Source organism: Nothoprocta perdicaria, unplaced genomic scaffold (genome assembly GCF_003342845.1).
Source record: "Nothoprocta perdicaria isolate Ctin4 unplaced genomic scaffold, notPer1 scaffold_391, whole genome shotgun sequence".
NCBI classification, from domain to species: domain Eukaryota; kingdom Metazoa; phylum Chordata; class Aves; order Tinamiformes; family Tinamidae; genus Nothoprocta; species Nothoprocta perdicaria.
Window position 1 is genome coordinate 49263 of NW_020455634.1, and position 22952 is coordinate 72214.

A 22952-nucleotide genomic window follows, 5' to 3' on the forward strand; every position below is an offset into this window, starting at 1 on the left:
GATTGTTGCAAGAAAAGAAAAAAAAACATAGCTAACATGTTAATAAGTTCTTAAGAGTTATTTTTTTTAACTGTTATAGATGAAAATAGTTTAACTTTTACCTAAAAGAACACATATAATAATCAAGACCACTAATAAATTTATTTAAAAAATACTTGTAGTATCTTTTTTTGGTTTATACTACTCTGAATTGTTTGGTTATTGGTATATTTAAACCTTTTTCTCTCTTTTTTGTTATTAGAGCCACTTGAAAGCGTCTGAACATTCGGGTGATATCAAAATGGTGAATTTTGACTACCATCAAATGGTTAAAGGTGGAAAGGCTGAAAAATTACACAGTGTGCTTAAACCACAGGTCCAGAAATTCTTAGAATGTGGATTTTTTTATTTTGATGGAAAGGAAGTTAAAAGGTGTGTTTATATAATTTCTTTGACTCCCTCAGATTAAATAATGATTCTGTGATGTTTTTCATTCCTTTACAAAAAGATAAGAGGAAAAAAAAAACCTCTTCCAGTTATATCTCATAATATATTTTATTGTGTCTAGTGTGATGCTCAGCAACTGAAATACAGACCACTTATCATTTTACTCTCTTTAAATGTTTCTGTGTTTTGGATGTACTCCGAAAATCTTCCTATGAAATGGCTTATTTCATTGGCAATTTCATCCATTGATGGATGCAGCATGACTTAGTTTTTGGCCCTTTGAACTCACTATTTTCATAAAAATGGACAGTTTCTCTTGTTTTGGGGATAGAAGTCCACATTGGATAGAAGAATGAACTGTTTCCTCCTCTTCCTGTATAACATCATACATATTTTCCTTGGTGACAGAAAGTATCTTTTTTTGGCCTCTGGTCTTCTAACTTGACAGAGCCCTCTGCAAAATATGGTGATTCCCAGTAGTGGTATGTGTTTAAAATCTACAGTAATGAGTAGTGCACCGTAGGAGGGTAAGATTTTCCTGGAAAAAAAAAATAGATGGTTTCCAGAGGTTTTAAAATACAGATTTGTCATTGAAGAGAATTATAATTAGACAGGGAATCATCTTAATAAGATGTATATACAAAAAGTGTGTGTTGAAATGCCCTAATACAGAAATAAAAAGCTGTTTGATAGCCTTGTAGGATTTACTAAATTTTAATCAGCAGCTATCACTTTCATACAAAAAGTATTGCCAAACTAACTGCTTGCTCGGATACACCTAGTTGTAGGAGACAAGACGAGCACAATTGTGAGATACATTTTTAGCAGCTGGTATATGCTTTAAGTYGTGCAATTCCAGTTGTACAAAATCATTTTTTAGTTCTACTTTTTATTACAGATWTTTTTCTGTGTTTTACTCTCAGAAGTACTGGGTTGGTGATACACAGTAAGCAGTGCCATTGCAGTTGTAAGTTACCTTGATAGCAGAATTTGGAGGCTCTGTTACTATTGTCATAGCTGGGAGGCATGTTCTGTAATCTGCTGTGTATTGCCTGGCCCTGCTTAATTGTGCTTCTGTCCTCATTTTCCCCATTCCTTTTTCTGGAACAAAGACTCTGTTCAGCTCACCAGGGGGAGGGAAGCAAAGCAACCTTCCTGTTCCTTCTCCTCTTGCACTCTCCCTCCTTYTAACTAATGTCAGAGCGAAGGTGCCCAGTTGGGTTTTCCATAAGGAGGAGAGTTGATGAGCAAGAGGATTGTGCCAGGACCCGAGCTCTCTGGTGGAGTGGGAGAGGCTGCCCTGCCTCTCTGTGCACGAGCTTGGGCTGTGGGGTTAACCCCTCGGGAGCAGGTCTTGGCTAGAGCCACGTGAGAATGAACGTCGTGGGAGGGTGGGTAGGAGATACAGGCTCCCACCTGCATCAAGGTGCCCCAAAAATCTCCCTGCCCTTTCAGCAAAAGCTTTAGAAGTGCTGTGACACTCAGTTGGTGATGAGAGTGTAGCTTTTGGTCTCGACAGGTTCAGATAATATCTTCACTCCTCTAAAATGTTGTCAACAGCGCTAAAGCAGAGTAGGTGATGACTTGCGATGGCTTTGGGAATAGCGTTAGTGAAAGGTCTGGTGACAGTTTTTGTAAATTCACAGTGCATCACTTCCAAAGAATGTCAGGTTTTCTTCTAATATGGATAATATGGATAGCAAAATGCTTCATATTTCTAAAGAAATACAGAGATAGCATCAGAGGAAGATTCTTCAAAATCATCTTGGAGAACATTCTTCAAAACCTCCCACATTTTTTGATTAGACCTTCAAGTAGTGCARATGAGAGGAAACCCAGACTGAATTGAACAAAGCATGCGGTGGGAATGATGAAAGACAGAAAAACTGTGAATCACTGAAAGAACCATCAAAGGTTTATCTTTATGGGGAGGCAAGGAGAGGATGGGCAATATAATTAGCTGAACAACTTTTTAATATGAATTAATGGACTTTTTTCAAAGAAAGGGGAGCAGTTAAAAGTGTGAGCATCTCTCAAATTAGGAGGAAGAGACTTTCTTTTTATTTGCGGATGAAATGGAAAGTAAGGAGGAGTTGAAATTGGCCTTAATTTTATCACAAATTTGTGTTACTTTTATTCTAGTTTAAAAAAAAAAAAAAAACGGTCCTAATATCCTAATAATATTTTTTCTCTCTTTTTTTTTCTTTTTAAACTAAGACCCTAAAGTTCTTGGCAGATGTGTTAGTTGGATTGTTYGGAAAGAATTCTTAACCCTGCATAATGCTTTCATCTAGCAGTGTCAGAGAAAAGCAGAAGCACGAAAGAGAATGACTTTATGGCAGAAAATAAATCAATTTTGTATAATGAACATTTACTAAATTCGTTGCTGCTGGTGGAGCTAGCCCTCCACTGCTGATGGATTTATAAACGTACTTACAATGACAGTAGCACTGCAGTGACAATACCCTGTCTTGCCTTCTGGTTCAGATCATGATGTCCCTGCCTTTGTTGATGGTATGTGTGTTAAATGAGTTATTTTCTCTCTCTCATTGTACTTGGCACAGATCTCAAAGTGGTACTGTCAGAACAAATTGCTTGGACTGTCTGGATAGAACAAACAGCGTGCAAGCTTTCTTTGGCTTAGAGGTAGGAAAAAAACATGGATTTCCAGATAGGGAATCCGGACTGTTCCTGATACTTCTATAGCAGTTAAATTGTAAAATTACCCTTATCTTCCATATGAGAGATGAATTAAAGTATCTCGTAGATGGCAGAATGATTTATAGCATGATCCTGTCAATCCATGGGTGACCAAGGCTTGGTAGTTTGGAGAACAGGAGCAGTGTAGTAGCTATAGTTACACAACAGTTAGGTAACATTATTAAAAATGCTTCACCCTTGTTTGGGTGTCACATTCTTCTCTCTGTAAGGCTGAGGCTTGCAGTTCCTGATGAGGGAGTAATGTTGTTTATCTGCACAAAACCACTCACATTGGCAATAGCTCCATTAGATGAACTTCCTCCGCATGCCGTGGTCTTACTGTTCTCCATATCTGCCAGGGCTTTCTGTTCATGTTTTTGCCGTGTTGTGCTGTGAATTCTTTATGAAAGAATTTATGGTTGAGGCTCTGTTCACACTCCAGTTCTGTACTTGGAAATGAGCTGTGCGGTTCAGCCCTCCTTGAAGCTTGTTCTTCAATGTTCTTCAATGTGTTCTTCAATGCTTGCATTTGAAACAAAACTTCCAGCCTGCAGGCCTGTAAAGCAGGGGTTGAACACAGGAACCTGATTGGAATTGGAGGAGTAACATGGTACAGGTTTTCCAGGCAGACTGAAAGATGAGCTCTCAACATTTTTTGACAGCTCCTCTCATCGCAATTGATTAAGTTTGACTCCTAAAGATGTGAAATATTTAAAAATGCAAAATTATGGGTCCTGTAAAAGGATTGTCCTTTTGTTATTGTCCTGAACTTTATTTAAATTTAAACGTTTATGCTTTGAAATCTATGTGAAGAATTTCTGGTAGAACTGTAAAATCCGTATTTCCTACTCCRGAATTTGTAGTGCTTTGCTACTGCATTTACCTATTCAACACTGTTGTCAGTTGAACGATGTTTTAGTGAAATGAGATACAGAGCTGTGTATTTTTTTTTCTCTTAATGTTCAACATCAATACATGCAATTTGAGGGAGATAAAGCTTTTTTTTTTCCAGCGTTTCCTAAGATTAAGAAAGTAAAGCTCATAAGCTCCTAATTTTATTCATTTTTGTGGGATTTAGAACTTTTTATTCTTTATTTCAATATGGATGCAAAGAGTAGCTGAAAGTTTTGAAAATTCTACAGCATTGTCTTACATTATATGGCTTAGATATCTGTCCATTCTTTATTGACTTTCCAATAGAAAGTTACATGATAACCTTAAACTCCTTCCTGACCTTAAATCGGTTTACCAGAGTTTAACAATACTCTGTATAGGTATAAGGACAAATCTTTGTATGTCTCTAACTGAAATGACAAATTTAGCTTTACAAGTCAAAATTTTGCTTTCTTATGGCTTCTTAGTACTGGCTTAAAGATTCAAGTTACTTTAGAGTGTTTTTGGCAAACCCTGGTAAGAGCCAAATTATGATTTCAATTAAAATATGAGAACTAGAATTCCAGAACTCATTAGAAAGAAGCAAGATTTTAAGTCCTTACTATTAAAATGCTACTTAAATGATATATTTAAATTCTTATTTTTTTTTTAAATAATGTGACAGATACTCTCAGATACATATCAAGTACTGAGCTGTGGATGGTGAGCCAGAATTACAAGACAAAGAAGCCATTTTGTGAAGCTTCTTTATTTATTTTATATCTACTTTAATTTTATCTGCAAGTTTCCTTTTGTAACTTTTATCAATTCCTACTCAACTTTCAGAATTTTGTCTTTGCCTAAATTTGTCTTGATTGTTTCAAACTGTTCCTTGCCATTGGATACTTCAAAATTTTTAAACATTCTAAAAAAAAAAAAAAAAGAATTAGCTTCTTTTTATTTAGTTTTAAATTTGGTGATTATTTTCCTGAATTATGTCTTTAACCACCAATACTAAAAGCTTGCTTGAAGCTTTTAATTATTATTCTGAAAACAGGGATTTTAAGATATAAACAATATGCTGTTTTCTACAWCCATGACCATAGTGCTATGTTTAAATATGTAGAATGAATTGTGGAAAGTCCACTCAGCTAATACTGATTGTGAGGATAAAAATTGCAGTCTGTTAGGAAAGATTTAAGTGTGAATACAGAAAGAGTGATAAAAGCCTTTCTTCAGAATTTTATATATGAAGGATTTTTTTGTGTGTGTTTGCTGAAAAAATGTGACGTACGTTTTAATAACTACTTAAAGATTTTTCTATTGCAAATGTTGCCTTCAACTATTGCAGATGCTAACAAAACAACTGGAAGTATTAGGATTAGCTGAGAAGCCTCAGTTGGTTACTCGCTTTCAGGAAGTTTTCCGATCCATGTGGTCTGTGAATGGTGATTCTGTCAGTAAAATATATGCTGGAACTGGAGCCCTTGAAGGAAAAGCTAAGGTAACATACATTTTAGTAAAAGTTTTAGCCTTATTCAGAGGGTTTTGTGTTCTTTTGCCTTGAATATAATAATGAAAATAACTTCATTTTTCTTTTTTTAATTGTACTTGTGATGTAACTCTGAAAAGATAAAATACATCTAATTTGAGAAAGTTCATTATGTGGATAACCAGATCTTGTTTCAGCACATCCTTTCTTAGCCATGCCCATGCTTTGCAGGTAGTACCATTCTGTTGGAAAGGATGAGGCTCAAAACATTTAGGGTTTTTTTTTTTACATCATAGCTCTGAAAAATGTACGTTCAAATCAATTTGATTTATTTGAACATCTTCAGTTTTCTGTCTTTACCTCTGCCTTCTGTTGTTTCAGCTTCACTTTCTTTTAAAATGTGCTTCACTCGATGTTATTGTTCATGCTTTTGGTGTTTATTAGCAGTATTATTTATAACTAGGTCATAGTTAGGTGTTTTTAGTTTAGTTCTCCAGCTATTTTTTTCTAGTTTTGCATTTAAAAAGAAAAAAGCTCGAGTTGCAYTCCTTCCTTCCTTTGTAGGGTTATGATAACAAACAATTCTGTATCACTTGAAAAGTAATGCTCTGTTTTTCTTCAGCCTGTTTTGTCCTTCTTGATGTTTGAGTTGTTCAGATTTCCTAATGCTGACTTTATTTTTCTTTTAACAATGTTGTTCCTTTTATATATATATATATATATATATATATATATATATATATATTTCCTTATCAGGTCATATGCCAAGAAAAACAAATGTCAGACTACAGCAATTTTTGCCTTCAGTTCCATCAAGAATTTCTTTTCATACAAATCCTTATCTCCAGGATGTTTTGTTTTGATTCCCTGATCTCCATTCTTTTAATTTGCTTAAATAATATGTAGTTGTAGGTGACTGTTTTGTTTTTCCATCATTTACTTATCCAAACCATATTATCAAGATCCTTCCCTATACACATAGCACACGTCACAGTGAGCTATGTGAAAAACAAATAAATAAGCTTGTTGCTTATTCTGCCATTGATTGATTCATACAAGACCCTTTCATCTGGGAGTTGCTTATATTTTAGAGTAGAGGGGAATTGGGCTAAAAATGTTTAGTTTTATTTTATTAATGTTACCCAGCTCCTCAGGAGAATTACTGTAAGTATTTTGTGAGGCATCTCCCTTTTTCCTAACTTTCTCATTTTAACATTATTGTCTTCTTTCCTAAATTAATACTGCCTTGTAATCCACTTGATGACTTAATTTTTTCCATGTAAAATACATATACTGTGTTTATGTTTTAATGCATATAATATAGATATATTTATATTTACTCTGCTGTTCTTTTTTAATGATTGAGAATAGTCTGTCCTTGTCCATAATATTCCTTATAAAGCTGTTAATAAGTACAAGTCTCATTATTCAAATTAGCACTGTTAACATGTGCAAAGTCTCATTTTTCAAATATATCCCCAGTAAAAAATCAGTCTAGTTCAAACAGATCTTTGATATTTGCTTGCAAAGCCATACAAGAGGTGCCATTTTTCAGTGAAACTTGTCCAGGGCATYACTAAGTACCTGTGTCAAGACTCTGTTGTAGTAAAAATGTAGTTTTTAAGTGTTTATTCTCATTTCCCAAATGGGAAGTTTGATGTTTGAAATTCTTCCAATTCTTGCTTGTCGGTTTGATTTTTGGAAGCCCAAGAATGAAAATATAGAAATTCAGAATATGAGAAAAAAATAGTTTGAACTTAAATGTGTTAATATATATTTCTGTGTTGAAAAACGGTCCATTTTTAAGAATTACAGTCCTCATTACATCTAACTCCTTAACTACTCTTTCTTTTGCTTTCTCTGGGTTCCTTTCAATTAATTGCCTCCTATGTGAATGGTGAGTGTGCTTTTTGGAGCATGTCTTAAGTTGTCCCTTGTCCGATGTCAAGGAAGCAGCATCCTGTTTGAAGTCAGTTATGGCCGTGTGCTCCCCAGCACGTCCTTCCCGTTGCCTTCCCCCAATCGGCCTGCCCGTTGCCTGCTACTAGCACTTGCCAAAGGGGTAGTTTCTTCCCGGGAGTGTTTMGAGGAGCTGAATGGTGGCGGGTTGGTTTTGTGGCTTGCTTAAGCCCTTCTTTCTTCTACTGTGCGTTGAAGAGACCTTCATGAAGAGCTCAAGCCRTAAGCTCAGGGTGTTGGCTCTGATAATGTGGCACAAAGCAGCATCCCTGATGGAGCGCGGCCTCTATTCCCTGTACCTGCAGATGTTAATGGCACGTGTTCACCCGCCCTCACAGGCAGAATATGCGTGTGGGGATGTGTGTGTGTGCGCACACATAAGACATATAATAAGACATCCTTGTGCCCATGGAGTCGTGCGCTGCGCCGCCGGCACAGGTTCACCGTGCGGCTCTGCGAGGCCTGCGTGAGCCTGCCCCACGTGGGGGTCTCGTTCTGCCCCAGGCCTCAGCCCCACAGAGGATATTGTTAGCTCRAGGAGCGGGACGTGGTTCTCCTGGAGCACCCGTCTGTCCTCGTCCGCCTCTGTGCGGAGCTCGGGGATGTGCACGGCCCTAGGTTGGCACGYGCGTCCTTCCTGCGATGCTGCATGAGGCTTGCATGCTGTTTTCACACCTTAGCRGGGCTTTTCCTCCTTTAAACCTGGGTTTTTTAGACCACAAACTCTGAACCGGGATGTTCACATGTGCGCATACATACATACGTACACACTCATGTACCGTGCCATCTGGACTCAAGTGCCTGTTCATCTCTCACTATTTGGGGGAAAACTCAAAATCCCACGTCATGGTCTGCACGTGGCACTACCTTAACTTCATTTTTGAACATCAAAGGATAACAGAAAAAAAGAAAAACATATTTCCTCTCCCTACAATATTTATTTATTTATTTATTTATTTATTTATTTATTTAAATGATTAATTATCCGGGACAATTTGGTCTTTAAATGTGCCTTGAAGGCCTTATTGCGTTGTTTAGCATATGGGGTGTTGGGGGGGGGGAAGCATAAGTAGTACCATAAGCATGGAAGACTTCTGTCTAACACATAAGGAAGGAAATTGCCATTATTTTTTGAATTACTAATGTGGTTTACAAATATGTTGATGAATATTGCTTTTGTTTTTGTGAGTGTTGTCCAACATAAAATATTTTATGCGTGTTCCTCCCTAACAGGCTGGAAAGCTGAAGGATGGTGCTCGTTCTGTGACCAGAACGATTCAAAATAACTTTTTTGATAGCTCCAAGCAGGAGGCCATTGATGTTTTGTTGTTGGGAAATACCCTAAATAGTGATTTAGCAGATAAAGCACGGGCTCTCTTAACCACCAGCAGTTTACGCGGTATGTGTCTTTCGGGATTTTAATCTGTCTCATAGCTACTTTGGTGTAAGAAAGTTGTATGGACTGTGTTTTCAAAGCAATGTTGGGAAGTATAAATGCTCTTTTTTATAGTCTGTTGGCTTATTAAAATAAAAAAAAGATACTTCTGCTTTACTAATATTGCTGCAGTAATGAATTTGTTTATATTTTGGTAACATCTGATGGTGTAATAGGTAAGTATGGGGCATATTTATCACCTTTACATAAGATATTTGTTAGCTATACTTTGTTCAGTTGTTCAGTACATCTGTTGGAAGTGTTAATCATGACAATTGCATGATAATTTTTTGAGGGAGGGCAGGGGGAGGAAGAGGGAATGGGCAATCATGATATATTAAAACAAACATGAGCATTTACGTACCTTCTAAATTTGAAACTTCAATTCAAGATCCCGTGAAAATGTGTCCTAAATTCTGGGCTATTGACAACTAGGGAATGATTATTTTATTTTATTTTATTTTATTTTATTTTATTTTATTACACTTTCTTTCCTTACCCTCTGGCACTTCTTAACCGCAAATGAGAAAAAATGTGTTAAAGCTTCAGCACAAGCCTGATATGGGGGRAAAAAAAAATACTTGCCAAATTTTTGTCTTCCTTTTATGGGTATTTATTTTGTAGAATCCCAAAGACATTTCCTCTTACTTCCTTATGACAAGGTTTGAGGGTTTTGCARCCTTTCTTGCATCTGAAACCTGTTAAATCAGCCTCACCTCAAAATCAGTTAAAAATCATTCTTGTTGCTACTCACCTTCTTCATGAATGCAAGCTATTCTTTCAATATTTGCAGCTCTTGTCAGCTTATGAACAATWGCCCTTCTTTGGACATGATATGTTTGCACCATTTAATAAGTTTTGAATAATACGGAATACTTTAGTCTCTTCATGTGAAAATCCACTACTAAAAAAGAAAGGAGTATTTTTAATGACTTGTGGAACTTTTTAGATTTTGCAACATAAAAGATAACTTTGATGCAAACAGTTACATGTAATAAGTTATTTATATAAGAGCATATATTCTCTCATAGTGCTGAAGATTAAATTGCTTATTTGACTAATTTATTCTTGTTTCCTTCTTACTGCATCCGTAGTTTCAGAGCAGTCGTTACAATCAGGTATAGTATAGTAAATTGAGTTGTAAATATCTAAGCAGCTGTTGTTCTCTAGCTTTTTCTTATGTCTCTATTTGCATAAGTTTGGTGGTGGGCTTCCGTTTTCCAAGTATTATATGGACCTGGTACTGCTGATCCACAAAATTCTTTACGCAATAAAGCCTGTGAAAAAGCCAAAAATGTTGGAGTTTTGCTGGTGTGAATTATGAAAACAGACAACCAACACTTTGGCTTTTGCTTTTGCAGATGCTTTATTCTTGCTGCAGAGGGAATTCACTTTTTTATCTGGTTTGGGGGCTGTTGGGTTTGGATTCTGTAATTCAGTCTAATTTGCCTTTATAAGGATCCTAATTGCTGGTGTTCTTGCATATAATTGACATTTCCAGATGAAATCACATTTTCYAGTGAAGGCTCATGTTGTAATGATCCAAAATAATCTACCGACAGTTGTACTTTGGTGGAGAAAAAGTGCAGTCAAAACTACTGAGATAATGCATGCAACACAAAAGGAAAAGTATTGCCCAAAGCATATTTAGGTTATAACTCAGTGAACAGAGGGCCAGAAGAGAAAAACAGAGCTGAATCCTAATCTTGTGCTTTGAGGCATTGCAGTATTATCTTGACTCATGACTGTGATGTTGGCCTTAAAATGTGAGAGGTTCGCTTCTGGGGAGTCAGTATCTTGGAGCAGTGATACTTAACATGATACTTAACATGAGCTTTTTAACATGAGGAAAGAAAAGGATATGAAAGATCTCTTCTTTTTAGGTAGTTTTTGATAACCTTTACTTAATATCACTGTAAGATAGCATATTTCCTTAGAACCTCATTTTCCAAATTTGCTAGTTCTAGATCTTAGGCATAGTTTCAGGGGGAAGTCAAAAAGTATATGCTTAAAGCCTGGGGGAAATGGAGGAGGAAGAGAAGGAAGAAGGGAAGAAAGGAAGCTGTGAATAACTGCTCAGGCAATTCTCCCTGTTAAGGGAGAATATTAAGGGATTTGCCAGGTTCTGCACGGTATCTCCTGACCTTGTATGTCGGGTAATAGCCATTAACCTTCAGTCCTAAACATTGAAAAGGGTGATATCTTTGGGAAAAGAAAAATGCTTGGGAATTTTCTGTTCATTGTATTATTGTTCAAGTGCATCTGTGGTATTTAGAGCTTTTTTTCCCTGTTAAACCAGTTCGGCAGTCTGTTTTTCAGATTTAAAGGTGTTTTTTCCCCTTTAAATTCCTCTCAACTTTGATTCTTTTTTTTTTTTTCTCCTAATAGTATTTCATTGTAGGTAGAGAACTCTGAGTTCTTAAGTAATGAAGTCTGAAGCAGATGCGGATAAAATTACAGTTGGAATTAACTGATTCTTTGGCATTATGTGTTCAAAAGCCTTTTATTGAATTAAATAGTGACATTGTCACATGTGGTGATGTCCTCTAGACTATACCAGGCTAGCTTGTAACATTTCAAGAGCCATAAATGTCAGGCATTTTGAAACTTACTCATGTAATATTTCACTSTGAGTTTAGTGTGGATATTATACATACGTATTGAAAAATATMTACAGTAATGTAGACTCTGTTGGAAAATAGTTTACTTCAAGTTCTGTTGCACAGAATATGTATAAAGAATTTAGATTAATATTTCTTTGTAGAAATGCACAGTATGAATTGCAGTTAAAATATGTTTTTGCTATGAAATAACATAAAAGGCAGTGTATTGGATTTGTAACATCATAGTGAGACAATTTTGTGGAAAAGATAAACAGAAATATGTAGGAAAATAATATATGTGGAAAAGTAAAAGGAGCTCAGAAGAGGAATGGATTGTTGGATATTTTGGGAAACATGAAAATTTTGTCTCATTCTCCCTTTTTGTTTCTTCTAATATAAAAAGTGATTATACAGTTTAGAAAACTAGTTAAAATGTATTGGCTTCATGCTTGCCATAATTACTCATCTCTTCTAAGTTAAGTTCTATTCTGGTAAGATTTTTTCCTTTAGACACTTATTCCAGTGCCAAGAGTTAGGGGCCACTGGAATAATAGTCAATTTTGCATTCTTTCTATGAAGTAGTTTCTAAGAAATAGTTAACTTCTTAGAAGCGGCTTACAATTAAAAATGACTGAATTATGGCAACTACTTATGATTAGGTTAAAAATTACTAATAAAGGGGGAAAAAAATGACTGAAGAAGAGAGAAGTCCAAACTCTGCTTTCAGACTCATTAATGGTAATAGTACAAAGTCTCATCTGGAAGATCTTTGCAGCATGGCTCTGATGTTTTATTGTGTTCTTCATGTTCCACTCATTCTTTGGGTGATTTGAGCTCTTCTGTGGATTCCGGCCACATTTCTTGGATCCATTTCTCTTCAGTGGTGAGCTGTCAGATGTGGTTACTGTCCATTCCAGTTGGAGRTTTTGCAGGATTTGATGGACTTGTTGACTTGATTGGCCTTGAATATTTGGCCATGTCCATCCTGATGTGGCCCTCCCTTAAGGACGTAACATATCCTGTAGGCTTCTCCCTGTTTTCTTGGCTTTATTTGCCTGGATTCTGGTAAGGGGGCAAACTGAAAAAGTATGAATAAAGGTCAATGAAAGAATGAATAAAGAAAAAAACAGCTCACTAATTTCWTATTTTGGGGCTTTGACTGAAAAGGTTGTGCCCGGTAGCTGTTAATTTTGCAAGACAGCACGGAATAAAGAATTCCATCTGTCATTTTAATGCAGTTTTTATAGTCTGCTTAGAACATGACTACAGCAGTCTTCAAAGTAGATAAATTAATATTACTTGGGTAAAGTATAATGTAAACAACACCGTTAAATTGATRCATTTTTTTTCTGCTGAGACTAAAGAAAAACAGCAGTGTAAATTATAAAAAATACATGTGCTCTTTTGCATCAGGAAGTGTATATATACATGTATGTATATGTACATGTATGTATGTGTACAATTGAACTTTTAAAATATCTGTAACTCTAATCTTTGAGCATTGAATAATATTTATTCTCACAGTGCTCTTTACAGAGAGGCCGTTGCTCTTTCCCCACCTGGCAGATAGAAACAAGGCACAAAAAGGCCTGGCTAACAGAGAAAGGASTCTGTGTTTTGAATCCTTCCCTACTGTCCCAATGGAAGGCAATCAACTGACCTAAAGATAGTTCAGATTTCTTGTTTAAAAAGAGCATACTCTAATATAACATTGGCTATTTTAATAACTGACTTGCTTTAGCAGATGTGTTTGGACCAGTTGTTTTCACAGTTCTAGAAACTAATACATTTGTTTGTTTATTTTTTAAAGGAGATTGAATTTCAAAAGTAGAATGTACACAGTGAGGGAGATGCTTYTGTTGGGATATAATAATGTAGTAGTAATATAGTAATGGTTTCTCTAGAGAAACATATGCAGATATTTATTAGAAAAAAAAACAGAATTTAACTTTCTTTTATATATAATACTCTGTATGATTTACTAAAATCTTTGATTCAGTCAGTATTCTTCCCAGACAAATAATGTGCCCCTGCTTTTCCTTGTGGAATGCTTTGCTCCTTGATTCATCTTGCTTTCACCATTTAACTTTCTGTATATCTATGCATGTACCTGTTACCTTTTGTTTAAGGGGACAGTTTCACTACCAAGTTCCCTGGAAAATATTCTGTACAAAACTTTGTCTTTTTAAATGTCTTTTTCTTTTTTTTTTTCTTTTTTTTTTTTTTTGGGCAGCATCTGTAAAAGTGCTAAAGAGTATGTGTGAAAACTTCTATAAGTATGCAAAACCAAAAAAAGTCAGAGTCTGCGTTGGGACATGGAATGTGAATGGGGGGAAGCAGTTTCGAAGCATTGCTTTTAAAAATCAGACCCTCACTGACTGGCTTCTTGATGCACCAAAGTTAGCTGGTATTCATGAATTCCAAGGTAGGAATTTTTGTTAATTTTTTTTTTTTTTGCTTTGTGTGTGTTAAAATGGATCTATGAGGTCTTTTTTTTTTTTTTTTTTTTTAAGCTAAATACAAACAACAAATAGCCTTTTTTAATATTTAAATGCAGATCGAAGAAGCAAGCCTGTAGACATATTTGCCATTGGGTTTGAAGAAATGGTAGAGTTAAATGCAGGAAACATTGTGAATGCCAGGTAGGTAATGTAATCAGTACAAAATCAGTTCAGTTGGTAATCATGTTTTGTTTTAGTTTAGTTTTTAAATTTGATGCTGTTTTAGAAATTTTAATGGTATTGTAAAGTTGGGATTATTTTGGAGTAATTTTTGATTATCTTCCAGTTCTGTCTGCCAGTTTCCTCCCAACTTTCCTCACTATAGCTGTGGTAGTTTAAGTCATATACAGCAGTCAGTGCTTGGTCATATTTTGGACGGCACCTTCATTAGCCACGCAATTTTTTCCTTCATATAATACATGGAGGGAGTTTTTCTGCAATGCTGGTAGTGTTCCTCAGTTTCTGGGCTTTCCTACYGCTGGGAACAGCAAGTGCTGTGAAATTCCTTCCAAAATCAGGCAATGCCGTTATGCCTTTATATGCTATCTTTTGCCACATTTTSATCTGTATGGACAAGTGCCTCCTTCTGTACCATCAGTTTTTCACTGCCATTAAGAGCAGGAGTAATGCTTGATCACAATGTGGCCTTTTCCTAGTTGGTCTTTACCTAAATCACTCCATGGATTTCTTGAATATATTGTTGTGGAGCTTGKGTTTTTCAGCCTAGGCAAAGCTTGGTATGAGAATATGTATTTTCCTACATTCTCTCAGGGCTCAGTGTGGTGTGGGTGATACCAGTAACAAAACCCTTTATCAGTGGTCCCAGGATCGTATTTGTTTTGTCCATTGTTTTGTCTGTTGTTTTAAATACTTTCTGATATGTGTCAAGCTTTAACTCCCAAGACACTGGCTAAGGCATCTAAAGCTTATTACACCATTGGCCTTTGCACACACCCTGGTCCCAAGGGCAGAGCAACCCTAATTTCATACTTAGTCCAGTTAATGCTGCTGCCAGGCCTCATGTTTTTCATTTGTATCCAATATTCACCCTGAAAACACTGTATTTTAGATCTTGAAGGAAATTTTGGCTTGGCCTAAGGCTGTGCATGTCACCGTTTCCAAATATTTATTGAGTCCTAGTCTAGGAAGTAACTTTGTAGAAAGATACTTTATTTGCTCCTTCATACCAACCTCAGAAATATAGGGAAGATAGTCAGGCTCCTAGGTTATATTCTGTTTGGCAGAGAAGAGGAGGGAAGCATCTTACCAGAGTGATTTTGAAGTGATGGCATCATTTCAACCTGCAGCCTGTGTGCCTCTTAGAAGCCGTTTGGGAACCATTCGCTCTTGGGCTTTGGCTTACTTCCCCAAGGTTTAATTAAGGTTATGGTAAGATTAGTCGACTAGACCAACCCTTGAGAATACCTCCTTCCTCTGGTTTATTTTTAAACCGACCTTTTTTAATCTCGCCGCCAGCACAACCAACCAGAAGCTCTGGGCTGTTGAACTGCAGAAGACCATATCCAGAGACTACAAGTACGTGCTGCTGGCTTCTGAGCAGCTGGTGGGYGTCTGCCTCTTTGTGTTTATCAGACCCCAGCACGCTCCTTTTATCAGGTCAGTGAACACACAACTGTGCCCAGGTTGGGTCACCCTYGGGTTGCTTTGTACTGCATACAAATGTGCTAGTATGCTGATAAACCAACTGGGCCCTGCAAGAGCTGGGAAAATAATTCCTTAGTTTCTTGCATTTTWGTTCTGAAGTGCCATGTGACTTACCTAGAATGCTTGAAAGACTGAAGTGGGGGGGCTATACTTTAGCTGCTCAGCATCTGTTGGCATCTTTTTAAAACAATCCAATGACATTACTACTTAAAGAAAAATGTGAAAACATCTTCCGAACCTAATGTCATCTGGTTAGCCTTTAGTTGCCTGCAAAGCCTCGTTCAGTGATAGAGCACTACTCAAATGTACTACAAAGCTGTTGACTTTTGTGCATCTGTGTCTGAAGGATTAATAGCTCTTTACCTAATTTTTCTAGGGATGTTGCTGTTGATACTGTAAAGACTGGCATGGGAGGAGCCACTGGTAACAAGGGTGCAGTAGCAATTCGAATGCTGTTTCATACCTCCAGCCTTTGCTTTGTCTGCAGTCACTTTGCTGCAGGGCAGTCACAAGTTAAGGAGAGAAATGAAGACTTCATCGAAATCGCTCGCAAGCTCAGTTTTCCAATGGTAAGCAGCAAGGTTCAAATTTCATAACAAATGAAAAGTTAAATCCTTCAGACACTAGCAGTATCATTCACAATCAGTAGTTTTGCAGTAGTTTTGTTTTGTTTGCAGTAGTTTTTGTTTTGTTTTGTTTCTCTCCTCAGATTCCTATGTAAATCAAATTTCCTTCAGGTAGAGCTCCTAGAGATAATAAAGTTCCCACAGTTTTTGTTAAAACAGACAACTATGCAGAGAGAATAGAGCTTGCCAGTTGGCTTGCCACTGACTGATGGAAAAGGTGAAGCATCAAGGACCTAGTCTGGGATTCCTCTTGTGCTTTRGAACTTCTGTAGGCAGCAAAGCAAAATTTGTGAGAAATGGCACTGTTTTCAACACACTTTTTTATTGCAAACTCATTTGAACTTCTTGTTAAGTAATTTTTTCTCAAGTTGGATCATGGAATTCAGTACGTTGCTCTTACAAAGGCATTTGAAACACATAACTAGATACTTTAACAGTGCTTACTTAAAAGTTGCTTAAAGCTGTATTTTGAATTTCGATATAGACTTAAAGCTGTCTTAAATTTTGTAGTCAAACTGTCATTTATTAGTTTCCATGGCACTATACAGAAGTCTGGTATGTTATTTTGTACCTTTTTTCTCCCCTAAATTTGTTGCCATGGTCATGTTTTTTATTTTCTTCAGACTACTGTATTTTTAGGGTGCCCAGAAACAGTTTTCTAAATGTTGTTGTTTTAGTCTGCCAGTATATCTGATTGTTTCTTTTAAGGACAATGTAAAAAAAAAAATAAAAACAAACAAAAAAAATAGTATAAAGTTCTTATTTGGAGTTATATGCTGTATTTAAAATGGCTTTTATTTAAAAGAGCCCTTCTCTTTCTCCTCAACCTTGAACATCTTGTGTAACTGAACCTTCATTGTAACCCGTGCAAGGAAGCTTTTGCCTTTCAGTCTGTCAGGACGGGGTGCCCCATAACCCCAGGGGGTGTTTTGTGCTCCTTTTGAACCTCTTTGTGACCCAGGTGGCAGTCATCGTGCTGGAGACAGCTTCTAGACCTGGAGCAGAATGCTGGCTAATTTTGGAGTCCACTTCAGCTGCTTTGGTTTTCTCTGGAAATGCAGGCTACATAAGAGACATTATTTTTTCATTTATACTCCACATGTGTGAATACCGTACAATTGGCTACGTGGTTTCTTCCATATGAACACTAAATACTAACATATACTTTAATAGTCCTAATCAGCTATGCATAATGTGTATTTTACAATTAAAAAGGCTTATAAACAGAAGTCTTATGCATAGAGGGAGTAAATTTCAATCTCTCGGTTGTTTTTAACTGCATTGTGTGCTTTTGTTTTGCAGGGAAGGATGCTGTTTTCCCATGACTATATCTTTTGGTGTGGCGATTTTAATTACCGAATAGATATTCCTAATGAGGAGGTTAAGGAACTAATACGACAACAGAACTGGGACTCCCTTATTGCTGGGGACCAACTTATCAATCAGAAAAATTCTGGACAGGTATCTTAAGAAAATACTACCATATTTAAGAATATTTTATTTTTCTTTCTGGCTTTAGAAAAACAAGCTTTTGTAAATCTATATATTCAGCATGTTTTTACTTTATCATTTTTGTCTAGACCCTAGCATGGAAGGATGGGATGTAGCAATATTGAGTAATTTATTTGTAGTAACTGTTCTGAAGAGTTAGTGATAAAAATACAATGATCAGTTGTAGGAGTGAAATTTTTCTTTCCCTTTGAGGAAAAAAAAAGAAGAAATTTTTATAATTTTTTTTTTTTTTTTAGAACACTGTGATGGAATTTACTGATTCCAACCTTTCTGTTCCTCAACTATTTTTCTAAAAGTATTTATAACTGGTGTTTTGATGAGGTTACTTTTCGCTTTAGATCTGTTACTATAGCAATCCAGAGCTTCTTCCAACAGAATGACAGTAACAGCAACACACCAAGTTATAGCTTTGTTACTTAGGAAAGAAAAAAGGCACGGAAGAGTGAAGTCTGAAGAAGGTTTTGAATTTTAGATTGTTAGTATTTCTTGGGGGGCAGCATATAGCAATTAAAGGAATATTTTTAATGAACTCAATTTTGTGTGAAATTATGCCATGTTCTATTTTCCCAGCTTAATGTGGAAATGCTGTAGATGGTAAAATGACAGGCAAGTTTCTTTCCCCAGTTGTTTGTTTTGTCTACCTGTCAGCACTTGGATCGTACATTTTTCAGAAGTAGGGATCCTTTTCTCCCATTTATGTTGATGCCCCAAGTAACAAGAGTAGGAAAAACATTTGATAAAATTTTTTTTTTAGACTAATTCCTAGATAAAATATATATGTAGGTTCAGATGGACAGAGAGCAGGATTATCTGTTAGTTAGTGTGACCAAAATAAGAGCCATGTAGAGGTCTCAAGGACATTTCTGACAGTTATAAAGTCTGAGTTTGGTGGAAACTGTTTGGATTGAGAAAGAAAAAAAAATCAGTTCCCTAACTGTGAGAAAAGAAGAGGCACTATTAATTTGAGTAATATTTAYCACAATTCCACTATTTAGATGGACATTAGTGTTTGTCAGCTGACTTGCTAGACTTAACTGGCATATGTATTGTTTAGGGAAAGTGTTTTTATGTAGCACCTTTCTTCATAAAGATACATTATAAAATAATTACAAAAGGCAAAGACATTTCTTGTAAATTGTCTCAGTAGATTGAGTAGATAAGATTAAACTCAAGGCTGGAGCTGATAGTCAACTAAAACATTTCTGCTGTGTCTACCTTACACGCTTAAGGAATGAGCACAGTTCCCTGCCTTCTAGAGACTTTTGGTAGCTGGATGTATCTGCTTATGTTGGAAATTATCTAATGGATTTTTTTAATTACTTTGAATTGACTCTGTATCCATAAACTCCATATGTATTGTTGACAGAGTATTTCCTATAAGAGGTGGTCTTAATCTGTATTTTATATTCATAATAGAAGAAATACTGATGAGATCTTTAATCTCTTTAATTTATATTTARCCTCTGAGGCATCCTGTATTCTTTTGAAGAAACATGTATCTGTTCAGACAGGTACATTAACTATAAACATTAATTCCCAGCGTTATCTGACATTTGAGCAGTGACGCCAAGTAATTGAAGTGCTGTGGAAAACATCTCTTCTCGATGGCCTCAAGTTCTGAATGACATTGGAGGAGCAGGAGGYTGCTCGGGAGTCTAGGGGGTTAGACTATAAAGCGTTGACATATTTCTATTTAGTAATGATTTCTCTAGATCACTGATCAGTCTTAGTAGACGATGTTTCTGCTTTCAGCAGATAAAATGTAAAAATGAATTCATATTATCAAATGGCTTTCTTTTTTGGGACATGTGCATGCAGGTTTTCGCTGTTAAAAGAGAGAATTCTGATTAGTTTCAAGCTGTTTCCCATCTGTTTCTGTCTTCTGGCATGACATAGAATCGTGTCTGTGTTTTTACAGATTTTTAGGGGATTTTTAGAGGGCAAAATAAATTTTGCTCCTACATACAAATATGACCTGTTTTCTGATGACTATGACACCAGTGAAAAATGTCGCACGCCAGCATGGACAGATCGTATTCTTTGGAGAAGAAGAAAATGGCCTTTTGACCGATCAGGTTTGAGTGCTTCCTTAAATTGTGTAAGATTTTATTTTAACTAGCTTGGAGAATCCATTCAGCAATCTGTTCAGTGCCAAAGATACTGAGGTTCCATCCTTGACTTTGTACCAAGCAGAAATAATATAATAGTCTGTAATAAATAGAGGTGACATTGAACAGGAGGATCAGGAGTCAGATACCCATTATAGACATTTCCGTAGTTTAAAATAGTTTTTTTTTTTAATATGAATCTTTTGATTTTGATTTACTTTCTTCTCTTTTTCCAACTGATTAATTTAACTGGTTATTTTAGCGTGTTCTTGCGATCACAGTGGTCCTCTCCTTTTGTTTTCCTTTATACTGAATATAGCTGAAGACCTGGATCTTCTGAATGCTAGTTTTCAGAATAACAGTAATGTCCCTTACACGTGGAATCCTGGCACCTTGTTGCACTATGGACGGGCAGAGCTCAAAACATCTGATCATAGGTTTCAATTTTATTTTATACATTACTTTTTTATAATTGAAAATGTAATGTTTCTCTTCATTTAATTCTTCAGATATTGTTTACAGATTTTTCTTATGTATTTTTTTCCAAGGCCTGTGGTTGCAGTGATTGACATTGACATATTTGAAATTGAAGCAGAAGAGAGACAGAAAGTTTATAAGGAGGTGATTGCAATGCAAGGACCACCTGATGGTACTGTAATGGTCTCCATCAAAGGTTCTTCACAGGAAGAAAACTATTTCGATGATAACTTGATTGATGATCTTCTTCAAAAATTTGCAAGCTATGGTGAAGTTATACTCATAAGGTTAAGAAGATWTTTTTACTTTTAATCTTGATTCTTCTTCATTTTTCACTCCCACTTCCTTCAGTGTCTTCCTAGCAAACATTTCTGTTCTGTTTTCCTTAATTTTTAACATTCAGATTTCAACTCTGATTTCAATATGTTCACTACTGCAAATTAGTTTTACTTACCTCTATGTTTTAATTTCCAGATTTATTTTTTCCATTTCCATTTTTGAAACAAAATATCATATCTTTGTCAAAAATCAGTCATCARAGAAATTCGTTATTTATATATTTGTTATTTTGTACAAGTTTGTATTCTTTAAAAAGCAAAGTATTTTTAAGTGAACTGAATATTGGCGGATACCTGTGAATGTTGTTTTCAGTAAGCTATTAATAAAATAAACAGCTTTTTTTTTTTCTTCTCGGAAGAGTAGGAATGGCCCCAAGTTCATAATGTGAATTGAACATCTAATGCAAATATATAACTTGTAGTCATACAAGTAATCTGAATATATGACTGTAGCCATAAATTTTTAAGAGAACAACGATTTCAGGGTATATTTACTTTGTGGCTTTTTTTGCTTTATGTATATGCTGCAAGAATATGCTTAGTTAGCCTTTTTACCTTAATACATGCTTTTGAATGACCTATAAAGAAAATTGTACTCCATCAAATACAGTGTTAAAAACCTTTAAGATGAAAGGCTTCAAAGGATAATAGGTAAAATATTTTAGTTACCATTTCCAAATTACTTTGCAGATTTGTAGAAGATAAGATGTGGGTAACCTTTTTGGAAGGAAGCTCTGCTTTGAATGTTATGAATCTGAATGGTACTGAGGTAAAGTACATTTACTTAATTTTCCTATAGCAAGAGAAGTTCTAAATTTTTAAGGAAATCTGGATTGATTTTTACAGATTTTCATTCTCCATTCTAGTGTATTGCTTCTATTCTTTTTTTTTTTGATAATTCCATAGTATATTGTCTTTCAAAAGCCAATTGAAAAAAGTACCAGACTTAACCTTGTTAGCAGAAGGTCTGTTAGCAAAATGAAAATTCCATGTTGAGGGGGATCTTCATCACTGAGGGATTTAAAAAATTGTTTTATTACTGTTGTTTTCTTTAACGCAGAGCAGACTGTTTACTGTGAGACTATATTGTAAACTGGTTTATCATTTTTGTATCCTGCCATTATTTAAAATAAAGCATTCCTGTGGTGGCATGTTGATATTTTAAAGTGATTTCTCTTTTGCCATTGGCTTCCCTAGGACCAGCATTTCACTTTTGGGAAAAAAAAATTCCCATTCAAATTTTTGCAGAGTTTCTACTAGGGCACTTAAGACTTAAATTCTGTAATGTGATGTTTGCAGATGGATCCTTACAACTGCTATAAGTTTTTTTTTTTCTAAAAGTGGTGACATTCTACCAGGATAGGAGACCTCAGTTTGCAAAGTGAAGGTCTATGGTTTCATCAGTCTCTAATACAGACCATTCTCACTAATGTAGTTTATAAGCAAATCTGGTATCTTTTTGCAAAGTGTAGTGTTTCTATCAGAACAAAGAAACCAGAAGCTTTCCAGGTAACTGAAAAAAATCTTTTAGGCATTATGTTTTATTGGAAAAAAAATCTTAAATATTTACAATTGTTTTAAAAACATAAATGTACCTGATCACCCTCACGAAGTGAATAACATGCTTATATTTTTCTGGGACATATCACAGTCATTGTTTTGTCACATAAATCTGCTAATGTTTTCTGATACTTTTAGTAATTTCTTTTTTGCCTTTCTAATATAGAATGTGCGTTTTTAATGTTCAGACTCCTAAAAACCTCTATTTTATGTATATCTGATGGCAATTCAGCTATTAGGAAGAACTATAAACATAAGTTTGAAAAATCCAGACTGGATCAGGAGTTTGGAAGATGAGATGAATCTAGAGAAGATTAATGTTGGGCTGCCTTCTTCAACAAGCTCCACTTTGCTTTGTGAAGATGCCGAGGTTACTGCAGACTATGATATGGAAGGTTTGTGCCATTAAAGTAAACCTACCTTTGAAGTACCTTGGGTTCTAAATATTGTCGTTATATTAATACATATATTGATGCTTTAGTTTAATGAGTTTACGTCCAACTGAAACACACAAATTAAGAATTAAGAGTATTTTCAACAATATCTGGACGATTTGTAAAGCAGTCTCAATTTTGGTGGCAGTTTGCAGTTTTTCAGTACCACTAGCTTTTGCTAATAATTCGTTACCATTCTTCTCACTTCAGCCTGTGACCTGCCCTCTCAGGGTCACTTCATTC

General features: G+C 35.7%; 1 protein-coding gene across 1 annotated transcript in view; it reads left to right on the forward strand.

Annotated features, from left to right (window-relative positions):
• SYNJ1 (synaptojanin 1) overlaps nt 1–22952 on the forward strand; it is a 59830-nt gene that overhangs the window by 17984 nt on the left and 18894 nt on the right. Inside the window, exons 8-22 of the mRNA XM_026044951.1 lie at nt 242–411; nt 2991–3072; nt 5351–5503; nt 8693–8849; nt 9980–10003; nt 13722–13913; nt 14046–14130; nt 15466–15606; nt 16031–16223; nt 17583–17741; nt 19711–19867; nt 20220–20337; nt 20449–20664; nt 21406–21484; nt 22508–22670. Of these exons, the coding sequence (XP_025900736.1) occupies nt 242–411; nt 2991–3072; nt 5351–5503; nt 8693–8849; nt 9980–10003; nt 13722–13913; nt 14046–14130; nt 15466–15606; nt 16031–16223; nt 17583–17741; nt 19711–19867; nt 20220–20337; nt 20449–20664; nt 21406–21484; nt 22508–22670 (2089 nt within the window). The remainder of the gene's footprint in view (nt 1–241; nt 412–2990; nt 3073–5350; nt 5504–8692; nt 8850–9979; nt 10004–13721; nt 13914–14045; nt 14131–15465; nt 15607–16030; nt 16224–17582; nt 17742–19710; nt 19868–20219; nt 20338–20448; nt 20665–21405; nt 21485–22507; nt 22671–22952) is intronic.